This window comes from Delphinus delphis, chromosome 1 (genome assembly GCF_949987515.2).
Source record: "Delphinus delphis chromosome 1, mDelDel1.2, whole genome shotgun sequence".
In the NCBI taxonomy this organism is placed as follows: Eukaryota; Metazoa; Chordata; class Mammalia; order Artiodactyla; family Delphinidae; genus Delphinus; species Delphinus delphis.
Genome location: NC_082683.1, coordinates 125,258,584 through 125,280,065, shown reverse-complemented (window position 1 = coordinate 125,280,065; position 21,482 = coordinate 125,258,584). Strand labels below are relative to the sequence as shown.

At 37.9% G+C, this 21,482-nt stretch overlaps 1 protein-coding gene across 3 annotated transcripts in view; it reads left to right on the top strand.

The window, feature by feature from the left end:
* Positions 1-21,482, top strand: part of NME7 (NME/NM23 family member 7) — a 263,043-nt gene that overhangs the window by 205,297 nt on the left and 36,264 nt on the right. For all 3 annotated transcript variants that reach the window (XM_060033650.2, XM_060033658.2, XM_060033644.2), the window contains one exon: positions 2,082-2,189. In XM_060033650.2, the coding sequence (XP_059889633.1) occupies positions 2,082-2,189 (108 nt within the window). The remainder of the gene's footprint in view (positions 1-2,081; positions 2,190-21,482) is intronic.

Below are 21,482 nucleotides of genomic sequence, written 5' to 3'. Positions count from 1 at the left end.
ATTTTAGAAAACAATAGAGATGAGTATCATTATGCACTTGGAGTAGGGAATAATTCCTTAAGAAACAAAAAGCACAAATCGTAAATTGATAAATTTAATTTCATTAAATTTTAGTATTTCTGGTCATCAGAAAACATAAAGAAAACTCAAAGACAAGCTACATATTGGGAAAAGATATTTGCATCATATATAACTGACAAAAAATTAGAATTCAGAAGGTATTAAGAATAACAAAAGGAAAAAGAATAACCCAATAGAAAAATGGAAAAAAGTCAAGAATAGGCATTTTACAGAAAAGGATATATATGAAAAGACACTCAATTTCTTTAGTTATCAAGGAAATTCGTACTAACACAATGAGATACCATTTCACGCTTGCCTAATGGCAAAAGTAAAAAGTCAGCCACTATCAAATGCTGGCTTTGGTATGGATAGTGGGAATTCTTGTGCATTGATGGTTGAGGGCAAATTGTTACAGCCATTTAAGAAAATAATCTGACAGTACTTAGCAAAACTGAATATGTATGTGCCCCCAAGATTACAGAAAAACTCTTGCACATGTGCACCATGTACAAGAATGCTTGTAGCAGAATTGTTTGTGATCGTGTGCGTGTGTGTGTGTGAGTGTGAGCGTGAGCGTGAGGAGAGAGAGATGGGAGGACAGAGAGGTGGGGAGAGAGAGAGAAGAAATTAATTGGATGTCAATCATCAGGAAAATGGATAAAGTATGCTCTATCATACATTGGAATATATATGGTAATAAAAACAAATGAATTACAGTTACACATATTTACATGGACAAATATGAAAAACTGCCTTGAAAACTAAGTAAAACAAGGGAATATTTAAGTAAAATTGATATTAATGGTAACCTCTGGGTGGAGATAGGGATGGGATGGAATGAAGATGGAGCACACCAGGACCTTGAAAGTTATTGTAATATTATTTTAATTCAGCTTAATAGTGGGCACACAGGTATTTGTTTCATTATTATTTTTAAATATGTGTAGTAAATGCCTTTTTTGTATGTATATTTCAAAATCAAAATAGGATTTTAGAAAATTTTTAACTTAGAACTAACAGACTATTAAGTAGGTCATTGATACTCCCACATCTTCAATTTTTTTTTTTTTTTTTTTTTTTTTTTTTCTGTACGCGGGCCTCTTACTGTTGTGGCCTCACCCGTTGTGGAGCACAGGCTCCGGACGCACAGGCTCAGCGGCAATGGCTCACGGGCCCAGCCGCTCCACGGCATGTGGGATCTTCCCGGACCGGGGCACGAACCCGTGTCCCCTGCATCGGCAGGCGGACTCTCAACCACTGCGCCACCAGGGAAGCCCACATCTTCAATTTTTTTTTTTTTGCGGTATCGGGCCTCTCACTGTTGTGGCCTCTCCCATTGCGGAGCACAGGCTCCGGACGCCCAGGCTCAGCGGCCATGGCTCACGGGCCCAGCCGCTCCGCGGCATGTGGGATCTTCCCGGACCGGGGCACGAACCCGTGTCCCCTGCATCGGCCGGCGGACTCTCAACCACTGTGCCACCAGGGAAGCCCACATCTTCAATTTTTTTTAACGTCTTGTTTCTTTTACCCAAAATTTTATGAGTTATTTGTAACCATTTTTTTCCCTTAAATGTAAGATAGCACTAAACTGATACAACTGTAACATTTTAAAGTCTTTTGCAATCAGTGCCATCAAACTAGTTCATTTTAAATTAAATTGTTAGGATCTCTGTTGTCTTTATAAAATACAAGTCTTTCACAATAATGAGCTGGGTTCATATTTATGTGATTCCCATAATCTGTTGATAAAAAGAGATATAATTATTATTGCCCTCGACATAGATTACAGTGGACTTTACATTGGGCCAGAGAAAAAGCTTTATGAGTGAACTGAGAATTTTCATTGCTCAGTGTTCATGCATTCATCCTGTTTCCAGGAAAAATCATTACCAACAATGTATACATGTACATGTAATGAATAATTAATGAACGTATTTCGTACAGCTGGTGTTTTTTTTTTTAAATTGACACTACATGGCTGACTTTAATCTATATGTGAATGTGTATTTATTTAATAGGAAATTGCCCGGCATTTACGCCCTGGAACCCTCCGAGCAATCTTTGGTAAAACTAAGATCCAGAATGCTGTCCACTGCACTGATCTACCAGAGGATGGCCTATTAGAGGTAAGATGAAGAAGGGTAAGCATCCTATTTATATTTCAAACTCATAAATAATCTCAGCAGGTCTAGTGTGTAAGGAACCTTTTAATACTCTTGGATTACAATGTTCTTTGGCCATCGGATAACTTCAGACTGCAACTTTAAAAGACCAAATTGTAGGATGCTGTAGTAATGGGGTAGTCTTCAAAGAACTAAGGTATTCTTCTGATTGGCATATAGTATGGTTTAAAAACTTAAAAAGTAAAAAGCTATAGCATTGATTAAATAATGTGAAATTTATTTAGAAATCAGGTAAAAACACCATTACCTTAGGTTTCTAGTCATGATTTATCAATGAAATTGTGCAATGTGATAGCATTAAAAGTAATAGCTACCATTTTAACTTAGAAAAACAAAGTCAAAGGCTGTTTGACTTTTTATATACCAGGTTCTATAATAATTATGATAAATGCTTTGTATAAATTATGTTTTTAATCTCCACAGCAACTCTGATAGGTTGGCATTATCATGTCTGTTTTATCAGAAAAATGAAATTGAGACTCAGAGAGGTTATGTAACATCCTCAAATCAAACAGTTAATAAAGGACGAGGCCATATTTTGATTTCTCGTCTGTGTAATTAACATAACATAAGAAACAATGAAAAGAATTATAAGAAGATATAAGTGAAAAATTGGTGTGGTTTGGGATTAAGAAAGTCACTTCACAGCCAAGGGAAGGAGGCCTTAAAGAAAAGATTGGTATTTCTTTTAACTTCTTATAGTTTAACTTCTTATAGTTTTGTGTCAGGAGGAGCTAAATGAAATTAAAAGACAACTGATAAATTTAAGTGATTAAAGCATGAATGACAAAAATGATTGATATCCTTAATACATATTTATTTTAGTGAGTAATATGTTTTATATCAAATCTATCAGTCGTTTTTTTTGTGTGTGTGTATCTTTAAAGCCTTTCCCAATATTTTGTTTCATTATCTTGCACTGAAATGTTCAACTAGCCTGGAAAGCCTGGAATTAATTTGCTGAATGGTGTGAGGTATGGGTCTAGTCAGCTGTCACAACATTGCTTATTAAATCCTTTTATTCTTTCATTGTTATTTCTCATTTATTGAATACTTATATACACCTGTGCCTGTTTCGAACTTTCAGTTTTATTCTGTTGGTCTGTGCCAGCAAAATACTATTTTTATTATTGCACTTTATACTTTTAAAAAGTTTTCTTGGTTATTCTCTTAAATTTATTCCTCCAAATGAACTTTACATGAGTTTACCAAGTTCTTTAACGTAGCAGTCCCCAGCCTTTTTGGCACCAGGGACCAGTTTAGTGGAAGACAATTTTCCAATGGACTGTGGGGGGAGGGGGAGGATGATTCAGGCTGTAGGCCGAGTGATGGGGGGCAATGGTTCAGGCGGTAATGAGAGCTATGAGTAGTGATGGGGAGTGGCAGATGAAGCTTTGCAGGCTTGACCGCTGCTCACCTCCTGCTGTGCGGTCCGGTTCCTAACAGGCCTCGGACAGGTACCGGTCCATGGGCCAGGGGTTGGGGACCCCTGCTTTAACCCACCCCCACAAGATGCCAATGGAACCTTGACTGACATTACAGTATGTTTATAAATTAATGTGGGTGTGACATAACTATAATAATAGTTCTCCAGCTGTGTATGTGGTATGCCTCTTCTTTTACGCCTCTTTTTTTATATGGGTCTTAGACATATAGCCTATTAAATTTATTTCTATGAGTTTTTGTTTTAGTTGCTATAAAGAGTGACTTTGTTACCTCCATTAAGATTTTCTGTCATAATCCAAGATGTTAATCTGCTAAAATCTTATCCAAACTGCACCGTAGTATGAAATGTAGACATGCATACTTCTGAAACATAAAACTGTAACAAATTTTATTTTTATTACACAAAGGATTAAATATTTACTTTATACTTTAACTTATTTTATAAATATTCCCTTTACCTTCTGATAACTTGGGACCTACAGGTGAAGCTTGAATTCAGACTGTTGTTCAGGGAAATTGAAAAATTATTAACCGTGAATTTTATGCCCATTAAAAAATGTTACTGAAGGTATGCTTGTGATTTTGCTCATACAATTTGAAATAGATATTACTGCCTGCAGTTTACAGAGCCATTTTCTAAATGATTAAAATCTTTCTAACCAAACTACACAGGAGATTTAATTGCAAATTAATGCCTGTGTGGTTCAGAGAATTAATCAAAAACGGAAGTTAGAGCTCCAACAGCCTCCTTTCACCTTGCTGATGATTCATACTTGATGTGCCCTGGAATAAGTCACTTTCCATGCCTCCCTTCTCTTATCAATAAAATGGAATTAAGAGTGCTGATACTATCAAGGGATGTTCTGTTAGTTAGGGATTAACTATTTGCAGATTATCACTTAGCTTTAAATGGTAAAATTTTATTAAAACAAAACAAAACACCATGAGGCCCAAAGAGTTATCTGCTCATAGGTTTTTAAAGAGAAATTTAAAGTGACACGAAGACAAGCTCTCTGATCAGGGAAGCACTTTGTACTTAGATCTACTATTCATTAAAGGAACATCCTTTAGATGTAGAGTGACCATGAAATGTATCGCCCAATCTAGAATTAATCAGCCAGGATGTTAGGCCAAAAGGTATAAACAAGAACTGTCATCAGCACACTGGTGTCATGGGTTCCCTAATTATATGGCAAGAAGGGAAAAAAGGGAGCAACCTACTTCTCCTTTTTCTCATGTGATGTTTACTGACCTAGGTTTTTTGTGTCATATGTGTAGAGCTCAAAAAGTATGGTTTCCATTTATATTTTGTCACCATCCATGATTTTATTTACTTACTCTTAACAGCAAACAGTTATAGAGTGTGTTTTACTTGCTAACATTGTGATAGGATTTCAAAATCAAGCAAGATATTTCCTCTGTCCTCAATGAGCTCACAAAGTTTTAGAGGTCAAGGATCTTAGCATGAATATTGAAATCTGATTTCATTACATGCTGCTGTTGTGACACAGCCACTTTTGTGGTTATAGGGGAAAATGACAGCATCTGTATAGTATGAGACATTCTAAGATGTTATTTTGCTGGTAACATGCACTGAGACTCTATTGGTAGTAATTATGAAGATCTTAAATTTGTGCTTTAGAGAAAGCATTAGTGGAAAAAATGTTTAGCTTAACTTGTAATAAAGAAATACTCGTTTTCCACTAATGGAAAAGAATTTTTAGAGTATCAGTGCCCACTTCTGGTAAGGTTACAGTAAAATAGATACCCTCGTATTGCTGGTGACAGCTATGTGGCAGCAGGTATTGAAAGCCATGGGGTTTTTCCATACACGTTGTCCCAGAATTCTACTTCTTAGAATCTCACCAAAGGAGTAGGAATAGAAGCAGGACTACTAAATGGAAAGTTTTCTGCACAGATGTTCACTTAAGAAATATTTGTGGTAATTAAAATTGGAGATAGGGTGCATGTCTAAAGATATATCTGATGTTCTTTCCTCTGATTAGGCTTCCATGACACCCGTAGTCTGCCTCGGAGGCTCATCTGTGTGTTTTCATAGCGCTTTGCTTTCCTCTAATACAGTAGTGTAGTCAAGAGTCAACACAGATCTGTACTCCAGGGTGAGTGACTTATTTCATTGTGCCTAGGATTCCTCATTCTGTAAAAGGAAGATGATAGCGGTGCCTGACCTTTCAGGTGGCATAGTGTCTAGCACACAGTAATTGCTGAACAAATGACAACAATTCTATTATTATTATTATTACAGCACATTTTGTTGGCTTGTAGATATTTCCCCACGAGACTTAGTACTCACAGGGAAGAGATTCTGTCTTGCCTGGCCTATAAAAACTTTAATAAGTCATTTTTGAAGGAAAAGACAGAAGAGTTTGGTTAAATAAATTGTAGTTCATGTACTCAGTACAAAAGTATGTAACTTTTTTCCTTTAAGGTTGATAAATGAAGACTCTGTAGCAGTGGTTTCTAGCCTTGGTTGCATGTTAGAATCACCTGAACAGTTTTTAAAATACTGATGTCCAGACCCACCTTTAAAGATCCTAATTTTTTTAAAAAAGTAATTTCAAGCTTAGTATACAAAACTTTTTAAAAATAAATGTCTGGGATTAAGTTGCCAACATAATGGCCCATTTTTCTGAGTACTTTAGTGTGTATTTTTAACATACAGGGACATTTTCCTACCTAACCACATCACAAGCATCTAAATTAGGAAATTAATGTTGATACATTACCACTATCGAATCTTCAAACTCCATTCAAGTTTTGCCAGTCAATAACCAATGGATCTTTAGGAGCAAAAGGGTTCAGGTCAGAATCATGCATTGCGTTTAGTTTTGCCCTTACTTTCTTACAATCTAGAGCAGTTCCTCAGATTTTCCTTGACTTTTGTGACCCTGACACCTTTGAAGATAATAAGTAGAGATTCTAATTCAATTGAGTCATTCATTCCTTTGCTCATCAGAAACTTTTCTAGATGGCTTGCACCTACAGTTCAAACAAGATACTGACATATTTATTTTATTGTATGGCATATACTCTTTATGCAAAGTCATTTGTTGGCTTTCCGTTGTCCATGAAAATGTGTGATGCCTTTTTGATGTTGTGACTCCGCATTGTGTCTTCCTCCCCTCTATCCCCTTCAGCATTAGCCCTCCTCTCACCCATGTCACTGATGATACTTCTGAGGGTCAGTTTTACTTTCTTCTTGCTTTCTTTATCTCTCCCAAAGCTTTATTGAAAAAATATATGTATTCCTCTGCCTTTCGTTTTTACTTCTGTAGTCTGTTCCCAGGACTGTCTTTCTCTGATTATCTTCAACACTTTACATGTACTGTAATTGAAATTCTCAAAGTTGCCTAATAGGTATATGGTAGAAAATTCAAGTGTGTTTGAAGTTTGAATTCTGTACACCAAAATGATACATTGGTCATTCATCCAGATTCATCAGTCATTCATCCAGGTATTTACATTTTTTTAAAACTAAAAACAGCACTGGGGACATAGCAATAAACAGGGTATGCGTAGCTCTTGGCTTTACGGAGCTCACCTTCTAGGAGATAATAATCATAGTAATTGTTTTCTAGAATGATGAAAATACGGGTCTTTCCTCTGTTTTTCTTTTCCAAATGTTCTATAACTTGGTTATATCACTTCTGTGGTTGTAAAATAAAAATTTAAGAAATATATAAAATATTTAATTGTATGTATGACTAGTCAATCAAAACAAGTCTGAATTTGGATATGTAATTATCTCTGCATTGATTCTTGTTCTGGTACACTCTAGAAAAAAAAGAATCAAGCATTTACCAGAAAGAAACATAGGTGTATAGTTTATAAGATGATTGGACAGGCCTGGATTTCTTGGCTGTGGTTAGTGTAGGCCTCTGAACACTAATACTCATAATTTATCTTTAGGTTTAGTTTCTGTGTTGAATGAAGAGTTATGATTTTTACTAGTACATTGTCCAAGAGGGAACAACTTGTACAAGGACAAGAGCAAATAGCTTTCTCTTAGAGATCTAAAAATAGTTTAGTAAGGCAGGGGCTTTGAACTTGACATGGAAAATGACAAGAGATAAGGGTTGAAAAACCAGCAAGGGCCCTGTAAAGTCGTATTAAGACGTCTGAACTTTATCCAGAGGGCAATAGAAACGTTTTACACAGGGGATTAGCACAATCATCCCTATGTTATAGGCGTCACTCTGGCTGCAGTGTGGAGAGCAAATCAAAGCGGGGTTGGGAGGGAGACAGACCAGGGAGAAGGCTATTAAGATAATTCAGGGAAAGATTCTGGTAGTCTGAACGGCTATGACAGTTTGGATAGCCAGAAGCAGGAAGTGTCAAAAGACTTTTAGGGGGGTAGACGTGACAGCCCCAGAGACTGACTGGATGTGAAGGATTAACACATCCAAGGAGAAGGAGACTAGATTAACTCCTATCTCCCAGTGAAGATGGTGGTACAGAGACTACCATCCTTGTGATGCTAAAATTTCTGGAAACCAAAGTGTTTTCATAAGCTTGAGGGCAAAGCCTAACCTGATCCTCCCTCGGTATCCACAGGGGATTGTTTCCAGGATACCAAAATCTGTGGATGCTCAAGTCCCTTATGTCAAATGGCATAGTACAATCCCCCCTTTGTATCCGTGAATGCAGAGCCCACATATATAATTTTTATATAACTCATTTAATGTGACTGTTCACACTGCTGAAGAACTATTAATGTATTAAATAGTGGGGGAGCTTCCCAGATTCTTTGTATAATATATCCCAGGATGGTTGTGAGAACTACAGTTATCACCTCTGTGTTCCAGGCTTGAAAAAGGGGAAGAGCAGGGGACAAAAGGTGGAAAATGCCAGCTCAGCCAGCACCCTCCTCCCCACCCACTTTTAAAAGCTTTTCCAGAAGCCCCAGCCAACAACTTCTGCTTATGATTTATTTGCTGGAATTTCATTCTACAAGCACCCCCTCCTTCAAGGGAAGCTGGTAAATGGAGTTCTGTTAGTTGAGAATCATTAGTACCTCCAGCGAAATCAAGTTTCTGCTAGAACGCAGAAAGGCAGGACGAGCACTGGAGAGGTGACGAGCAGTATCTGCCGTAGGAGGTCAACAGGGTAACGGGTATTCAGCCAGGGACCGGCTTTCTGGTAGAGTTGGCCCCTGCCCTTCCCTAGTATGGTCGTTCTCAAGCTCCTCCCCTGATCAGCAGCATCTGCATCACCTGAGAACTCGGTGGGAATGAAATTCTCTGGCCCCACCATAGAGCTATGGACTCAGAAGTTCTGGGGCTCGAGCCCAGGAATCTGTATTTTGATTCTGATGCCCCTAATGTTTTTTTTTTTTTTTTTTGTTAGTTTCTGCTTTATAACAAAGTGAATCAGTTATACATATACATATGTTCCCATATCTCTTCCTTCTTGCGTCTCCCTCCCTCCCACCCTCCCTATCCCACCCCTCCAGGCTGTCACAGAGCACCGAGCCAATATCCCTGTGCCATGCGGCTGCTTCCCACTAGCTATCTACCTTATTACCTTTGTTAGTGTGTATATGTCCATGACTCTCTCTCGCCCCGTCACAGCTCACCCTTCCCCCTCCCCATAACCTCAAGTCCGTTCTCTAGGAGGTCTGCGTCTTTATTCCTGCCTTACCCCTAGGTTCTTCATGACATTTTTTTTTTTCTTAAATTCCATATATATGTGTTAGCATACTGTATTTGTCTTTTTCTTTCTGACTTACTTCACTGTGTATGACAGACTCTAGGTCTATCCACCTCATTACAAATAGCTCAATTTCGTTTCTTTTTATGGCTGAGTAATATTCCATTGTATATATGTGCCACATCTTCTTTATCCATTCATCCGATGATGGGCACTTAGGTTGTTTCCATCTCCGGGCTATTGTAAATAGAGCTGCGATGAACATTTTGGTACATGACTCTTTTTGAATTTCGGTTTTCTCAGGGTATATGCCCAGTAGTGGGATTGCTGGGTCATATGGTAGTTCTATTTGTAGTTTTTTAAGGAACCTCCATACTGTTCTCCATAGTGGCTGAACCAATTCACATTCCCACCAGCAGTGCAAGAGGGTTCCCTTTTCTCCACACCCTCTCCAGCATTTATTGTTTCTAGATTTATTGATGATGGCCATTCTGACTGGTGTGAGATGATATCTCATTGTAGTTTTGATTTGCATTTCTCTAATGATTAATGATGTTGAGCATTCTTTCATGTGTTTGTTGGCAGTCTGTATATCTTCTTTGGAGAAATGTCTATTTAGGTCTTCTGCCCATTTTTGGATTGGGTTGTTTGTTTTTTTGTTGTTGAGCTGCATGAGCTGCTTGTAAATTTTGGAGATTAATCCTTTGTCAGTTGCTTCATTTGCAAATATTTTCTCCCATTCTGAGGGTTGTCTTTTGGTCTTGTTTATGGTTTCCTTTGCTGTGCAAAAGCTTTGAAGTTTCATTAGGTCCCATTTGTTTATTTTTGTTTTTATTTCCATTACTCTAGGGGGTGGGTCAGAAAGAATCTTGCTGTGATTTATGTCATAGAGTGTTCTGCCTATGTTTTCCTCTAATAGTTTGATAGTTTCTGGCCTTATATTTAGGTCTTTAATCCATTTTGAGCTTATTTTTGTGTATGGTGTTAGGGAGTGTTCTAATTTCATTCTTTTACATGTACCTGTCCAGTTTTCCCAGCACCATTTATTGAAGAGGCTGTCCTTTTTCCACTGTACATTCCTGCCACCTTTATCAAAGATAAGGTGTCCATATGTGCATGGGTTTATCTCTGGGCTTTCTATCCTGTTCCATTGATCTATCTTTCTGTTTTTGTGCCAGTACCATACTGTCTTGATAACTGTAGCTTTGTAGTATAGTGCCCCTAATGTTTGAGAACCACTGCCCTAGGGCAGTGGTTCCCAGCTGGTGGCATGCATCAGTATCACCTGTGGAATTTTTTAAACTACATGAGCCTGGAGCTCCGTCATAGAAAGTTCTGGGTTAAGTAGGTCTTGGATGAGCTTCCTGTATCTGTATTTTTTAATGTTGCAGGTGATTTTGATATAGCTAACAATTAAACTACCATTTGGAAACCACTGCCCTTCAGACTTTTTGGAAAAAGTTGGTCATGATTCTGCTTTTGAGGGAAACCTAGACCCTGTGGGCAAGCCAGCAAAGGGATTATTTTGCTTGGAAGATTCAGTGAGAATTGGAAATAGGAACAACCTCTGAAATTTGAGGGGATCTGTAGCCTCTGTCAATGGATTCAGCTGCAGCCAGGGGTTATTACACTCCCAGGGGAGTCCCAGTCTCTGATTGGGGACATCTTTGGCTTCCCAGGAAGAAGGCAGCCATGACTTGGTTGAGGACCTGGGTTTCTTGGGGAAAGGCTCAATGTTGAGGCTGCCAAAATGCCCCTCCAGGAGTAACTAGAGGCCTGGGGTACATGTGTGTGTACATGTGAGTGTTGATTCATGCTAAGGCTAACAAGGACAGAGGCCCTGGGTCTCTCACAGCTGAAAACAGTTCTCAGATCCTTCACATCTGCACCCTCAAATTAGCTTGGGCATGTGGTTCACAGCTGTGCCAGGAACTAAGTCACGTCTTTCCACCCTGCTGGTTGTGTAAGTGCCTTGAGGGCCTGGACCTCTCATAGATTTTTGTCTCTCTAGCTCCTTCCTTCCATATTGCAGGCTTTTAGTCAATGTCTGTTGAGTCAGTGCAGGGGGGAACTGGGAGAAGGTATCATGAATGGGGTCAGTGCATCTTCATCCCCCTTTCTCTCTTCATATGGCTAAAAAGTCACAGCCTGATGAGGGTGAGCCCTACTTTCAAGGGCCACACCCACTATTCCCTCCACTTACCAGTTGTCAGAAAAGTCTACTGCTGCCAGCATCTTTTATTGCTGACTGTGTATGCAGGTCAAACCTGATACATGTGCATGTGGAAAGCTGATGGTTTGCATAGACTTTTCTTCCTTCTCAAACATAATATTTCAAAGTCTCTACATTAACCTTAAAAACATCCTGAAAATATAAGAAGTATTAGGCTATCAAATTATAATTCTTTACAGTCCAGTTAGTATTTCATCAGAATTGGTTGTTTTCTTGGATAAAAGCATCTGTAAGGCACAATTTCACGTTCCCTCCTGTATTCTGCCATATGTGGAGCTCATGTTCCTTGCTAGATTACTTCAGTTACTTTCACCCCAGACAGTCCTCACACTATCTCAGTAATAAATGGATCTCCAATATTTCCCTCATTTAGCATAGGTAGGAGTTTAATTTTTTATTCAAGACAGCAGATCTCTATTAATAAAGTGCTGGAATAATTTATCCTAAACAGTCATAATACCTGTTTACTTCATGGAAATTTCTATAGACATTAATACTATAATAACCATGCAATCGTTATAATGACTGAAATGACATTGCACAAAGGGAGTTCACAGGTCCACAGGTCTTTCAGTTCCTCAAATACAGCCTCAGCTCCAACTTTCTTTAGATTGACTGACTTCTCATTCTGAAGAATAATTAGCCTAATCACTTAAGGTCTATATTTAGCATTATTTTTCCCACTTTGAATAGGCACTTATGAAGTCATTCACTGTAGACTCTAGGAAATAAATCTAGATTAATTCCTTTGGAAATATTGATTAATTAATAACTATGGAAAATCCATACAAAATAAATTAGATGAAGAATCACTGGACATTACAGGGGCATTTACAAATCTCCAGGTATTTTGTCTCAGCACTTTTTCATCTTCCCTACCTAGTTGGAAGGTTGAGTGGTTCTCAAACTTTAGCAGCAGCAGAATCCAGTAGAGGGCTTTTTAAACACACAGATTGCTGGTCTCCACTCCCAAGTTTCTGATTCAGTAGATCTAAATTGCATTTCTAAAGAGTTTCCAGTTAACACTGATGCCATGGGTCCAGAGCCCCACACTTTGAGAACCATTGCCTTAGGCCAAAAGTCACTGCACATGCATACTCTGTTAGGTCAAGTTGTTGTCTTGGTTAATTGTTCTCAGACATGGAATTTCAAAGACTAGGGATATTTCCAAAACTAAACCAAGCAATGAGCAACAGTAACAAAGCCCACATTGGGGATAGGCATAACAATCAACTTTAAAAAAATTGACCAAATGAGGATATTTAAAATAATTGTTTCTGGGAATTCCCTGGTGGTCCAGTGGTTGGGACTGCACACTTCCATTGCAGGGGGCACAGGTTGCATCCCTGGCCAGGGAACTAAGATCCCATAAGCTGTGTGGCGTGGCCAAAAAAAAAAAAATCGTTTCCCATCATCACTACCATTTTGTTTTGAAAGGACATTTAATTGCCAACATCATTTAATTGCACAATAATGGCCTGTCTCTTCAACTGGATAAATTTAGCTTTACTCAAAGCTCACTTTATTGCTATGACACACCAAGGGCACGATAGTAGAAGCAGTCTGCTACAGGTACAGACAAAATGTGGTTGCATTTTCTGTAGGTACTTTTAAAACAATAGTAGAATCCACTAAAAGTTTGTCTGCTTTTTATCTACCCTGTACAGGCAGTTCCAATGTCAGTAAGAAAATACTGTCCCCTCCTCAGAGTGGACTACTCCTGCCAGCCCTTGGTTCATCACTGCTTTAGTGCCCTGATTTCTCCCATTTTGCTAGAGAGCAGTGAAATGTCATCCCGGCCCCATCCCATAGCACCTGCAGAGTGGTGACAGGAGCCACTGGGCTAAGTTACATGTGATTATGGAGCCTTTGGATTCCTTATTTTACTCAAACCTGATATGAAAAACATGTATCATGTTTCTTAGGTCAAAGAGGAATATAATTATTTGAGATTTCTTTCGTACTGAGTGATGATTCTATGCATATTAAAGAAAACTGTACAAAATTTAAAAACACATATAAAAACAAAAAGCCTTTCTAATTTGTTTGGAGAGGTAGAGTCTTCTTCTAACACTTATACTACGTAGGCTCAAATATGATGATATAGGTGTGAATATAAAAAAAAAATCTTTAAGTATGACTAGCAAAGGGAGAATAATCTAATTCAAAGTAGAAAGCCAGAGATTTTTCTTATAACATTGAGTCCTTAAACATCATATGAAGAATTAAAAAATAAATTTCTCTTCTTAATCCATGACTCATTTTTAAGTTAACTGAAACACATGTGCGTACGTTTTAGTTCGTTCATTCACTGATGATAATGTGCAATCATTTGATTAGGTATTATTTTGAGGACACAAGTATTATATAGTCCCAGCCTTTAAGGAGTTGAAGCGTTGGTGATATCGTGGTTAGCATAGCTGCCTTCCAAGGAATTGAAAATTTAGCTAGGAAAACAAGATAAATACACATATACAGTTAAATTGTAATATAAAATTAAACATCAGCATAAGAGAATGTGGTCAGGCAGTGAGGGTATGATGAAATGTCAGGAACAGACAGTAAGTATGGTGAGAGTATAATGGAGAGCAGTGTGACTGTGGCTGAAGGGATCAGGGGAATTTCATTAATGAAATTGCACTTGAGAAGGGTCTTGAATAAGGCAGATTTTTATATGCAGAGAGGAAGAGGGAACGGCAGGCTAGTTTTGGGAGAACAATGAGTTACCCAAATCTAGTTAAAGTGGAGGACTCCTTTAGTAGATTACGGGAGATAAATCTGGAAATGTAAATTAGGGCTAGATTATGGAGGTTTCTGAAGGCTTTTTTTTCTGATGGCAATAATGAACATTACGATTATGGTGATAAAAATAGTAACTGCAGTTTACTGAGCAATATATACCAGGCACTATGCTAAATGTCTTAACTGCATTACCTAAAAACCTTATTGGGTAGTTTTTATTATCCCCTCTTTACATGTAAGGAGAGTGATGCTCCCATAGGTGAAATGACTTGGCCCAGCATCACACCACAAATAAGTGGCCGAGAGCTGAAATTTAAACCTGTTTGTCTGAGTCCAGAACCAATACTCTGTCCAGAAAACTGGGTCAGCAATGGCAAAAAGGTTTAAATTCAGGTACCAACCCTTGATTTATTATAAGATTGCAAGACCACAACTAAAGAGAAAAAGATATGCCATCATGGAATACTAACATCTGCCATAAATGGAGGATGGGAGTTTGTTGGTATGTATGACACACAGTGGCTACTTAGGCTCTACAAAACTGGAAGCAATCAAAGGTTTCTGAATAGGGCAATGACCTGACAAAGTGGAGTTTCCAAAACTTTAACCAGGTAGCAGAGTTTAAGTGAATAGATAATAGGAGTAATAGAAGCGTATGCTTTAATCATCCAGTATAGCAGTCTAAAATATTTATTATTTTTTTTTAATTGAAGTATAGTTGATTTACAGTGTTGTGTTAGTTTCAGGTATACAGTACACACGCACACATATACATATATATGTTCTTTTTCAGATTATTTTTCCTTATAAGTTATTACAAAATATTGAGTATAGTTCCCTGTGCTATACAGTAAGTCCTTGTTGTTTATTTTGTACATAGTAGTGTGTATATGTTAATCCCAAATTCCTATTTATCCTTCCCCTACTCTTTCCCCTTTGGTAACCGTAAGTTTGTTTTCTATGTCTGTGGGTCTATATCTGTTTTGTAAATAAATTCTTTTATTTTTTTTTTAGATTCCACGTATAAGTGATATCATATGATATTTGTCTTTCTCTGACTGACTTCACTTAGTATGATAATCTCTGGGTCCATCCATGTTGCTGCAAATGGCATTATTTCATTCTTTTTTATGGCTGAGTAATATTACATTGTGTGTATATACTGCATCTTCTTTATTCATCTGTTGATGGACATTTAGGTTGCTTCCATGTCTTGGCTATTGTAAATAGTGCTGCAGTGAACATTGAGATGCATGTATCTTTTCAAATTAGAGTCTTCTCCAGATATATGCCCAGGAGTGGGATTGCAGCTCTATGGTAGCTCTATTTTTAGTTTTTTAGGGAACCTCCGTACTGTTCTCCATAGTGGCTGCACCAATTTACATTCCCACCAATAGTGTAAGAGGGTTCCTTTTTTCCTACACCCTCTTCAACATTTATTATTTGTAGACTTTTTCATGTGGCCATTCTGACTGGAGTGAGGTGATACCTTACTCTAGTTTTGCTTTGCATTTCTGTAATAATTAGTGATGTTGAGCATTTTTTCATGTGCCTGTTGGCTATCTGTGTGTGTCTTTTTGGAGAAATGTCTGTTTAGATCTTCTGCCCATTTTTTGATTAGGTTGTTTAGTTCTTTTTTTGTTTTGTTTTGTTTTGTTTTGTTTTTTGCAGTATGCGGGCCTCTCTTTGTTGTGGCCTCTCCCGTTGCGGAGCACAGGCTCCGGACACGCAGGCTCAGTGGCCATGGCCCACGAGCCCAGCCGCTCTGCGGCATGTGGGATCTTCCCGGACCGGGGCACGAACCCGTGTCCCCTGCATCGGCAGGCGGACTCTCAACCACTGCGCCACCAGGGAAGCCCTGGGTTTTTTTGATATTGATCGGTATGAGCTTTTTGTGTAATTTGGAAATTAATCCCTTGTCAGTTAGTGGTCTAAAATATTTAGAAATATTCTTCTACTTCAAGTAATCATTTCTGCTTTACAGGGTACAATTCTTTGAATAATATCTGTCTCCTCCACTAAATGCTATGCTTAATGAGAACAGTGACCTTGCATTTTTTTTGTCATTGCTTACTTTCCCAGTGCTTAGGCACTCAATGCATTTTTCTTAAATCTAGTAATGTTGAAAGTAATAATAATATTATTAAGCATTCACTTCCTGCCAGGTACCATGCTAAGTGTTCTCAGTACAGTGAGTACATCTGGCGCCAGACTACCTGGGTTTAAATTCAGCTCTGCCACTTACTAGCTGTTTAAGGAAGTTGCTTAAAATCTTGTGGCTCAATTCCCTCACCTTTAAGATGAACATAGTAATACTTATCTCCAAGGGTAGTTACAAAACATAAATTAGTTGATATATGTAAATCAATAAGAATAGGAAGTATTCAATAAATATTATTAGTTAATATTATATTTATCATTATCATAATCTTTATCATTACATTTGGCTATTGGAAAATAAATATATCAGAGTCAACAGGAAGACTATAAGTTTTGTTACGTTGTGCCCATTAAGTGTAAGTACTGTTAGGCTCTTTCACAAACAATATCCCAGTTAAATTAAAACTATAAGAGGGAATTCCCTGGCAGTCCCAGTGGTTAGGACTTGGCGCTTTCACTGCCAGAGCCCGGTTCGATCCCTAGTCTGGGAACCAAGCTCCTGCAAACCCTGTGGCGTCGCAGCCGAAAAAAAAAAACTAAACCTCTAGGTATAATTTCACTGTCAGAAACCACTTAATTCCATTTTTACCAAATACAAAGCACACACAGATCTGGTTTCAAATAATACATTTTTAAGTATAAATAAAAGAAGTCTTTCATTTTTAGTGTAGCTCTTTATGACTGAGTATCAGATTGTATTCCTTTGCAAGCAATCCAAAGGTCAGTACCCAGGTGCTAGCTAGCCTCAGTGCCATAGCAGCTAAACTTGGTCCTCTTGTTTTTTTGTTTTCCAACCTCTTGTCTCATTGTAGACGACTCTGTCGTCTACCACCTGGCAGTAAAATGAAACTCATGGATGATTCCTTTTTTAGCTGAGGTTTGAGAGGCCAAAGCTAGATAAGCCAATAGCGATGGAGTGAGAATACACACTTTATCTAGACAAGCAAAACTTCCCTTTGCCGACTCTGTTAAAAGCACAACATTGTAAATCAGCTATACTCCAATAAAAATTTTAAAAAATTAAAATGTCCTTCCATTCCCACTGAGTGGTGCTTGTCTCTAGTTTGTAGCCCTTCACCGTGATGATCTTCAGTTATGTTGACATATGAATTTGAATGACTATGGTCAATTCTTGGTCATTTACCAGAATGGAGAAATGAAGAGGTTAGCGAGGGCACTTGAAATCCAGAGAGAGATCAGCAACCATTTGTCTATTAAGTGCAACCTGTTCACCATGTGACATTTCACTTTTTTGGTAATAAATATCCAAGTGGAATATTTGCTCTTTTGCTCTTAAATTTGTTATTTTTAGCCATCTTCTTATAGAGCACAAATATACTTGTTGTGGGCTTAAAATAAATATTTTACGATCAAATGAACGTGATTAAGAATTATGAAGGGACCCAAATAAGTCACAAACTAGAAGTTAAAAGACTGACTCATCCCAGAATTATATAATCTAGATTTGATAAGGTTACATTATCATCAAGTATAATCCTCTAGTGATAGACATGTGTACCTAAAATAGTAACCTCTCTGAATTAAATATTATTTAAAACTAATAAATATGCTCTCTGCTACTCTTATTTCCAGTAATCCTAGAGTCAAAAGAACTTCCAGAATAGCACTGGCATGGTGTCTGCTTTGGGTACAGGCATCCTGTAAAAGAAAAAAGGTACCAAACCCAGCACTCATAAGGGTTTCGTGGCTCTGATCCTGATCTCAAGTAAGGGAAACAAAGTGCCCTTTTTAACTGGAGGTATTTGTGTCTTCACTAGCACACCTGATATCGCATTCACATTAGTACCTCCAAAGGCTGCCTGGTCGCCTCATTTCCCTGACTCTGAAAGAATGAGGAGGAAGGTATCACCATACACTCATTGTCCTTTGCTCTCTGCAGTTTGACCCTGAACTCTTGTCTTCGGTCTGCATGATCCTTCATTTTTTTAGCCAGTGACTAAGCATGATCTGAGTTAATGAGTAACTCTCAGGTGACTAATTGAAGGTCCTTAGAGAGGGCCTAGAAAGGAGCCTAAAGCATTGTTGACCTAATCAAATTCATCCTCTTTTTCATTCATAAAATATTACTACTACTCCCACTTTGGTGTCAGAGGAAAAGTTGCTAAACCCACTACTGTTCTTTGCCCATTAGACAGTTATGGGCATTTCTGTTTTAACAAGAGAGAAAACTATGGAATAATCGAACAGAAGGAAAATATTCCTCCTAATGTTTTCAAGAACAAATGTATTGAGATTCTAAAGATTATAGAAAGCTTCTAAAGAAACCTGAAAGGGCTTTAATCTTCAAAGGTCAAATACCTCCACTATCACATAAATACTAATGTTGTGTAAGCAATTTCCTGTGATAATTCTGTAACTTTCTGTGAAAGAATGACAATGGTAGCTATATCCTGTTCTCCTTTAACCTGAACATTCCTTTACCGACAAAGGTAGCAACTAGACAACATCTTGAAAATATCTTGTTCACAGCAAAGTCGCACATTCTTTTCTTGCTGCATGTACAGATGAAATCCAAACTACTATAGTTACTTTTTAAAAAAATCTTATATTGGACAAATCTTTATGTCATAATGAGTTAAGAACTCAGTACAATCATGTTTGTAGCTAATTTTAAAAGATACCTATGTTATAAAATTTATTTGTATTAACTCCTTTGTGTCATTTGCTTATTAATTTTGTATTTTTATGTATTTATGTGGTGTCAGTATTAACTAGCTTCAGGGGGTACTTACTATGTGCCAAGTATTGTTCTAAGTGTGTTACGTGCATTAACTTGTGTATCTCTCAATGACGTAAATGTTACTACCTCATTTGCAGATGAGTAACTGAAGCACAGAAGGGTTAAGCAACTTTCCCAAAGTCATACAGCTAGAACATAGCAGAATTGAGATTGAATCCAGGCAGTCTGGGTCCAGAATTTCCACTTTCTAACTTCACCACCTTTATATTACAAACTTAAATGTAATGCGTATTACTTCTATGGAGTTCGCGATGAAATGATGGGTGAGAGCAGAAAATTAAGCTTGGGGGAAGAATATTTGGCCTCCATCAATAATTAGGATAATTGGATATTTACTTATGTTTTATCTTCATTAACTTATATTTTTGTTCATGAACTTGTCCCCCCTAAGTTTTAGATGAAAAATTAAAATTACTTATTCCTCAAAAAACGCACAACCAGCAGGCTGCTTACATTGTCACCAGGGCTTTGGCAGAACTCTTGGTGAATTCATATGTGATTATTGATAAGCACATTCATTTTTGCTTAATTTATACAGAATGCCTATGTAGGTGCCCCCAAATCGTTGCAGCATCCAAATTTCTATCTCATAATGTAGGAATAGGCTAGGAAGTCTGCCTTAGAAAATATGGCTGATTCTTTGAAAAAACCACAGATTTGTTTATTATTTGAGACAAATGTGCAGCACTGGGTGATTTTTCTCCCAATAATATCAAATGCTGTCTCTCTCTGCTTCCTTCCTCCCTTTTCTCCCTGTCTCGACCATACTCTCATAATTCACCACATTTTAGTTCGTATCACTTACGTTTTGCGCTGTGTACCCACAATTGTGCTGGACACCATTTTTGTTTCTAAGGGTTTTAAAATGTTCTTTCTTCCTACATAATTCAATTTGCTGTTGTTGTTGTTGTTTTTAAATTCAGCATAAATGACAGCTCCCATCTTTGTTGTAAGCCCACTCTTGTTTGGTGTTTTTCTATCTTTGTTACTGCTCCTAGCATTTTGTATACAAAACATAGTCTGATGTTGAGCATTCTTTCATGTGTTTGTTGGCAATCTGTATATCTTCTTTGGAGAAGTGTCTATTTAGGTCTGCCCATTTTGTCCATCAACAGATGAATGGATAAAGAAGATGTGGCACATATATACAATGGAATATTACTCAGCCATAAAAAGAAACGAAATTGAGTTACTTGTAGTGAGGTGGATGGACCTAGAGTCTGTCATACAGAGTGAAGTAAGTCAGAAAGAGAAAAACAAATACCGTATGCTAACACATATATACGGACTCTAAGGAAAAAAAAAAAGAGTCATGAAGAACCTAGGGGTAAGACGGAAATAAAGACACAGACCTACTAGAGAATGGACTTGAGGATATGGGGAGGGGGAAGGGTAAGCTGTGACAAAGTGAGAGAGTGGCATGGACATATATACACTACCAAACGTAAAACAGATAGCTAGTGGGAAGCAGCCGCATAACACAGGGAGATCAGCTCGGTGGTTTGTGACCACCTAGAGGGGTGGGATAGGGAGGGTGGGAGGGAGGGAGACGCAAGAGGGAAGAGATATGGGAACATATGTATATGTATAACTGATTCACCTTGTTATAAAGCAGAAACTAGCACACCATTGTAAAGCAATTATACTCCAATAAAGATGTAAAAAAAAAAAGAAAAAAAATAGTCTGCTCCATCAGTGATATCTCTCATTCTCCCAGCAGTTTGAGTGGGGTGGGGCTGGAATGAGGCTGAGAGAGGAAATCAGCATATCACCTCTAAGCAGGGATGAGGGGATGTTAAAAGATCGTTATTCTCTGAATCCTCTGATAATGCTTCCATCCCTTGCCTCCACCCCCCAACCCCATGCTGCAATATCTGACTTATGACAGCCTGTGAATCTGGCATAAGAGAGAAGTTCTAGAGCCAGTGAAACAGAAATGTGTGAATTGGCCATCTCATTGGACCCTTCCCAATCACATTCTGCATTATGCTCATAGTCTATTGTGTCATGAATGGTCATCCTTCCAGTGATAACTACTGGTCCCCTTTGGTATCAGCTGTAGAATTACAGATACCTTATCTGTTGGGTAAATGAATAACAACTGCAGGTTTAAAACAGCAAAACTAATTTCTTTGCTTGGAATATCAGTGTACATAACTTTCTGTGCAAAGTTCTCCTTTTTGCTTGTTATACATTAACTTTTTGTTACCGTACAGTCACCATC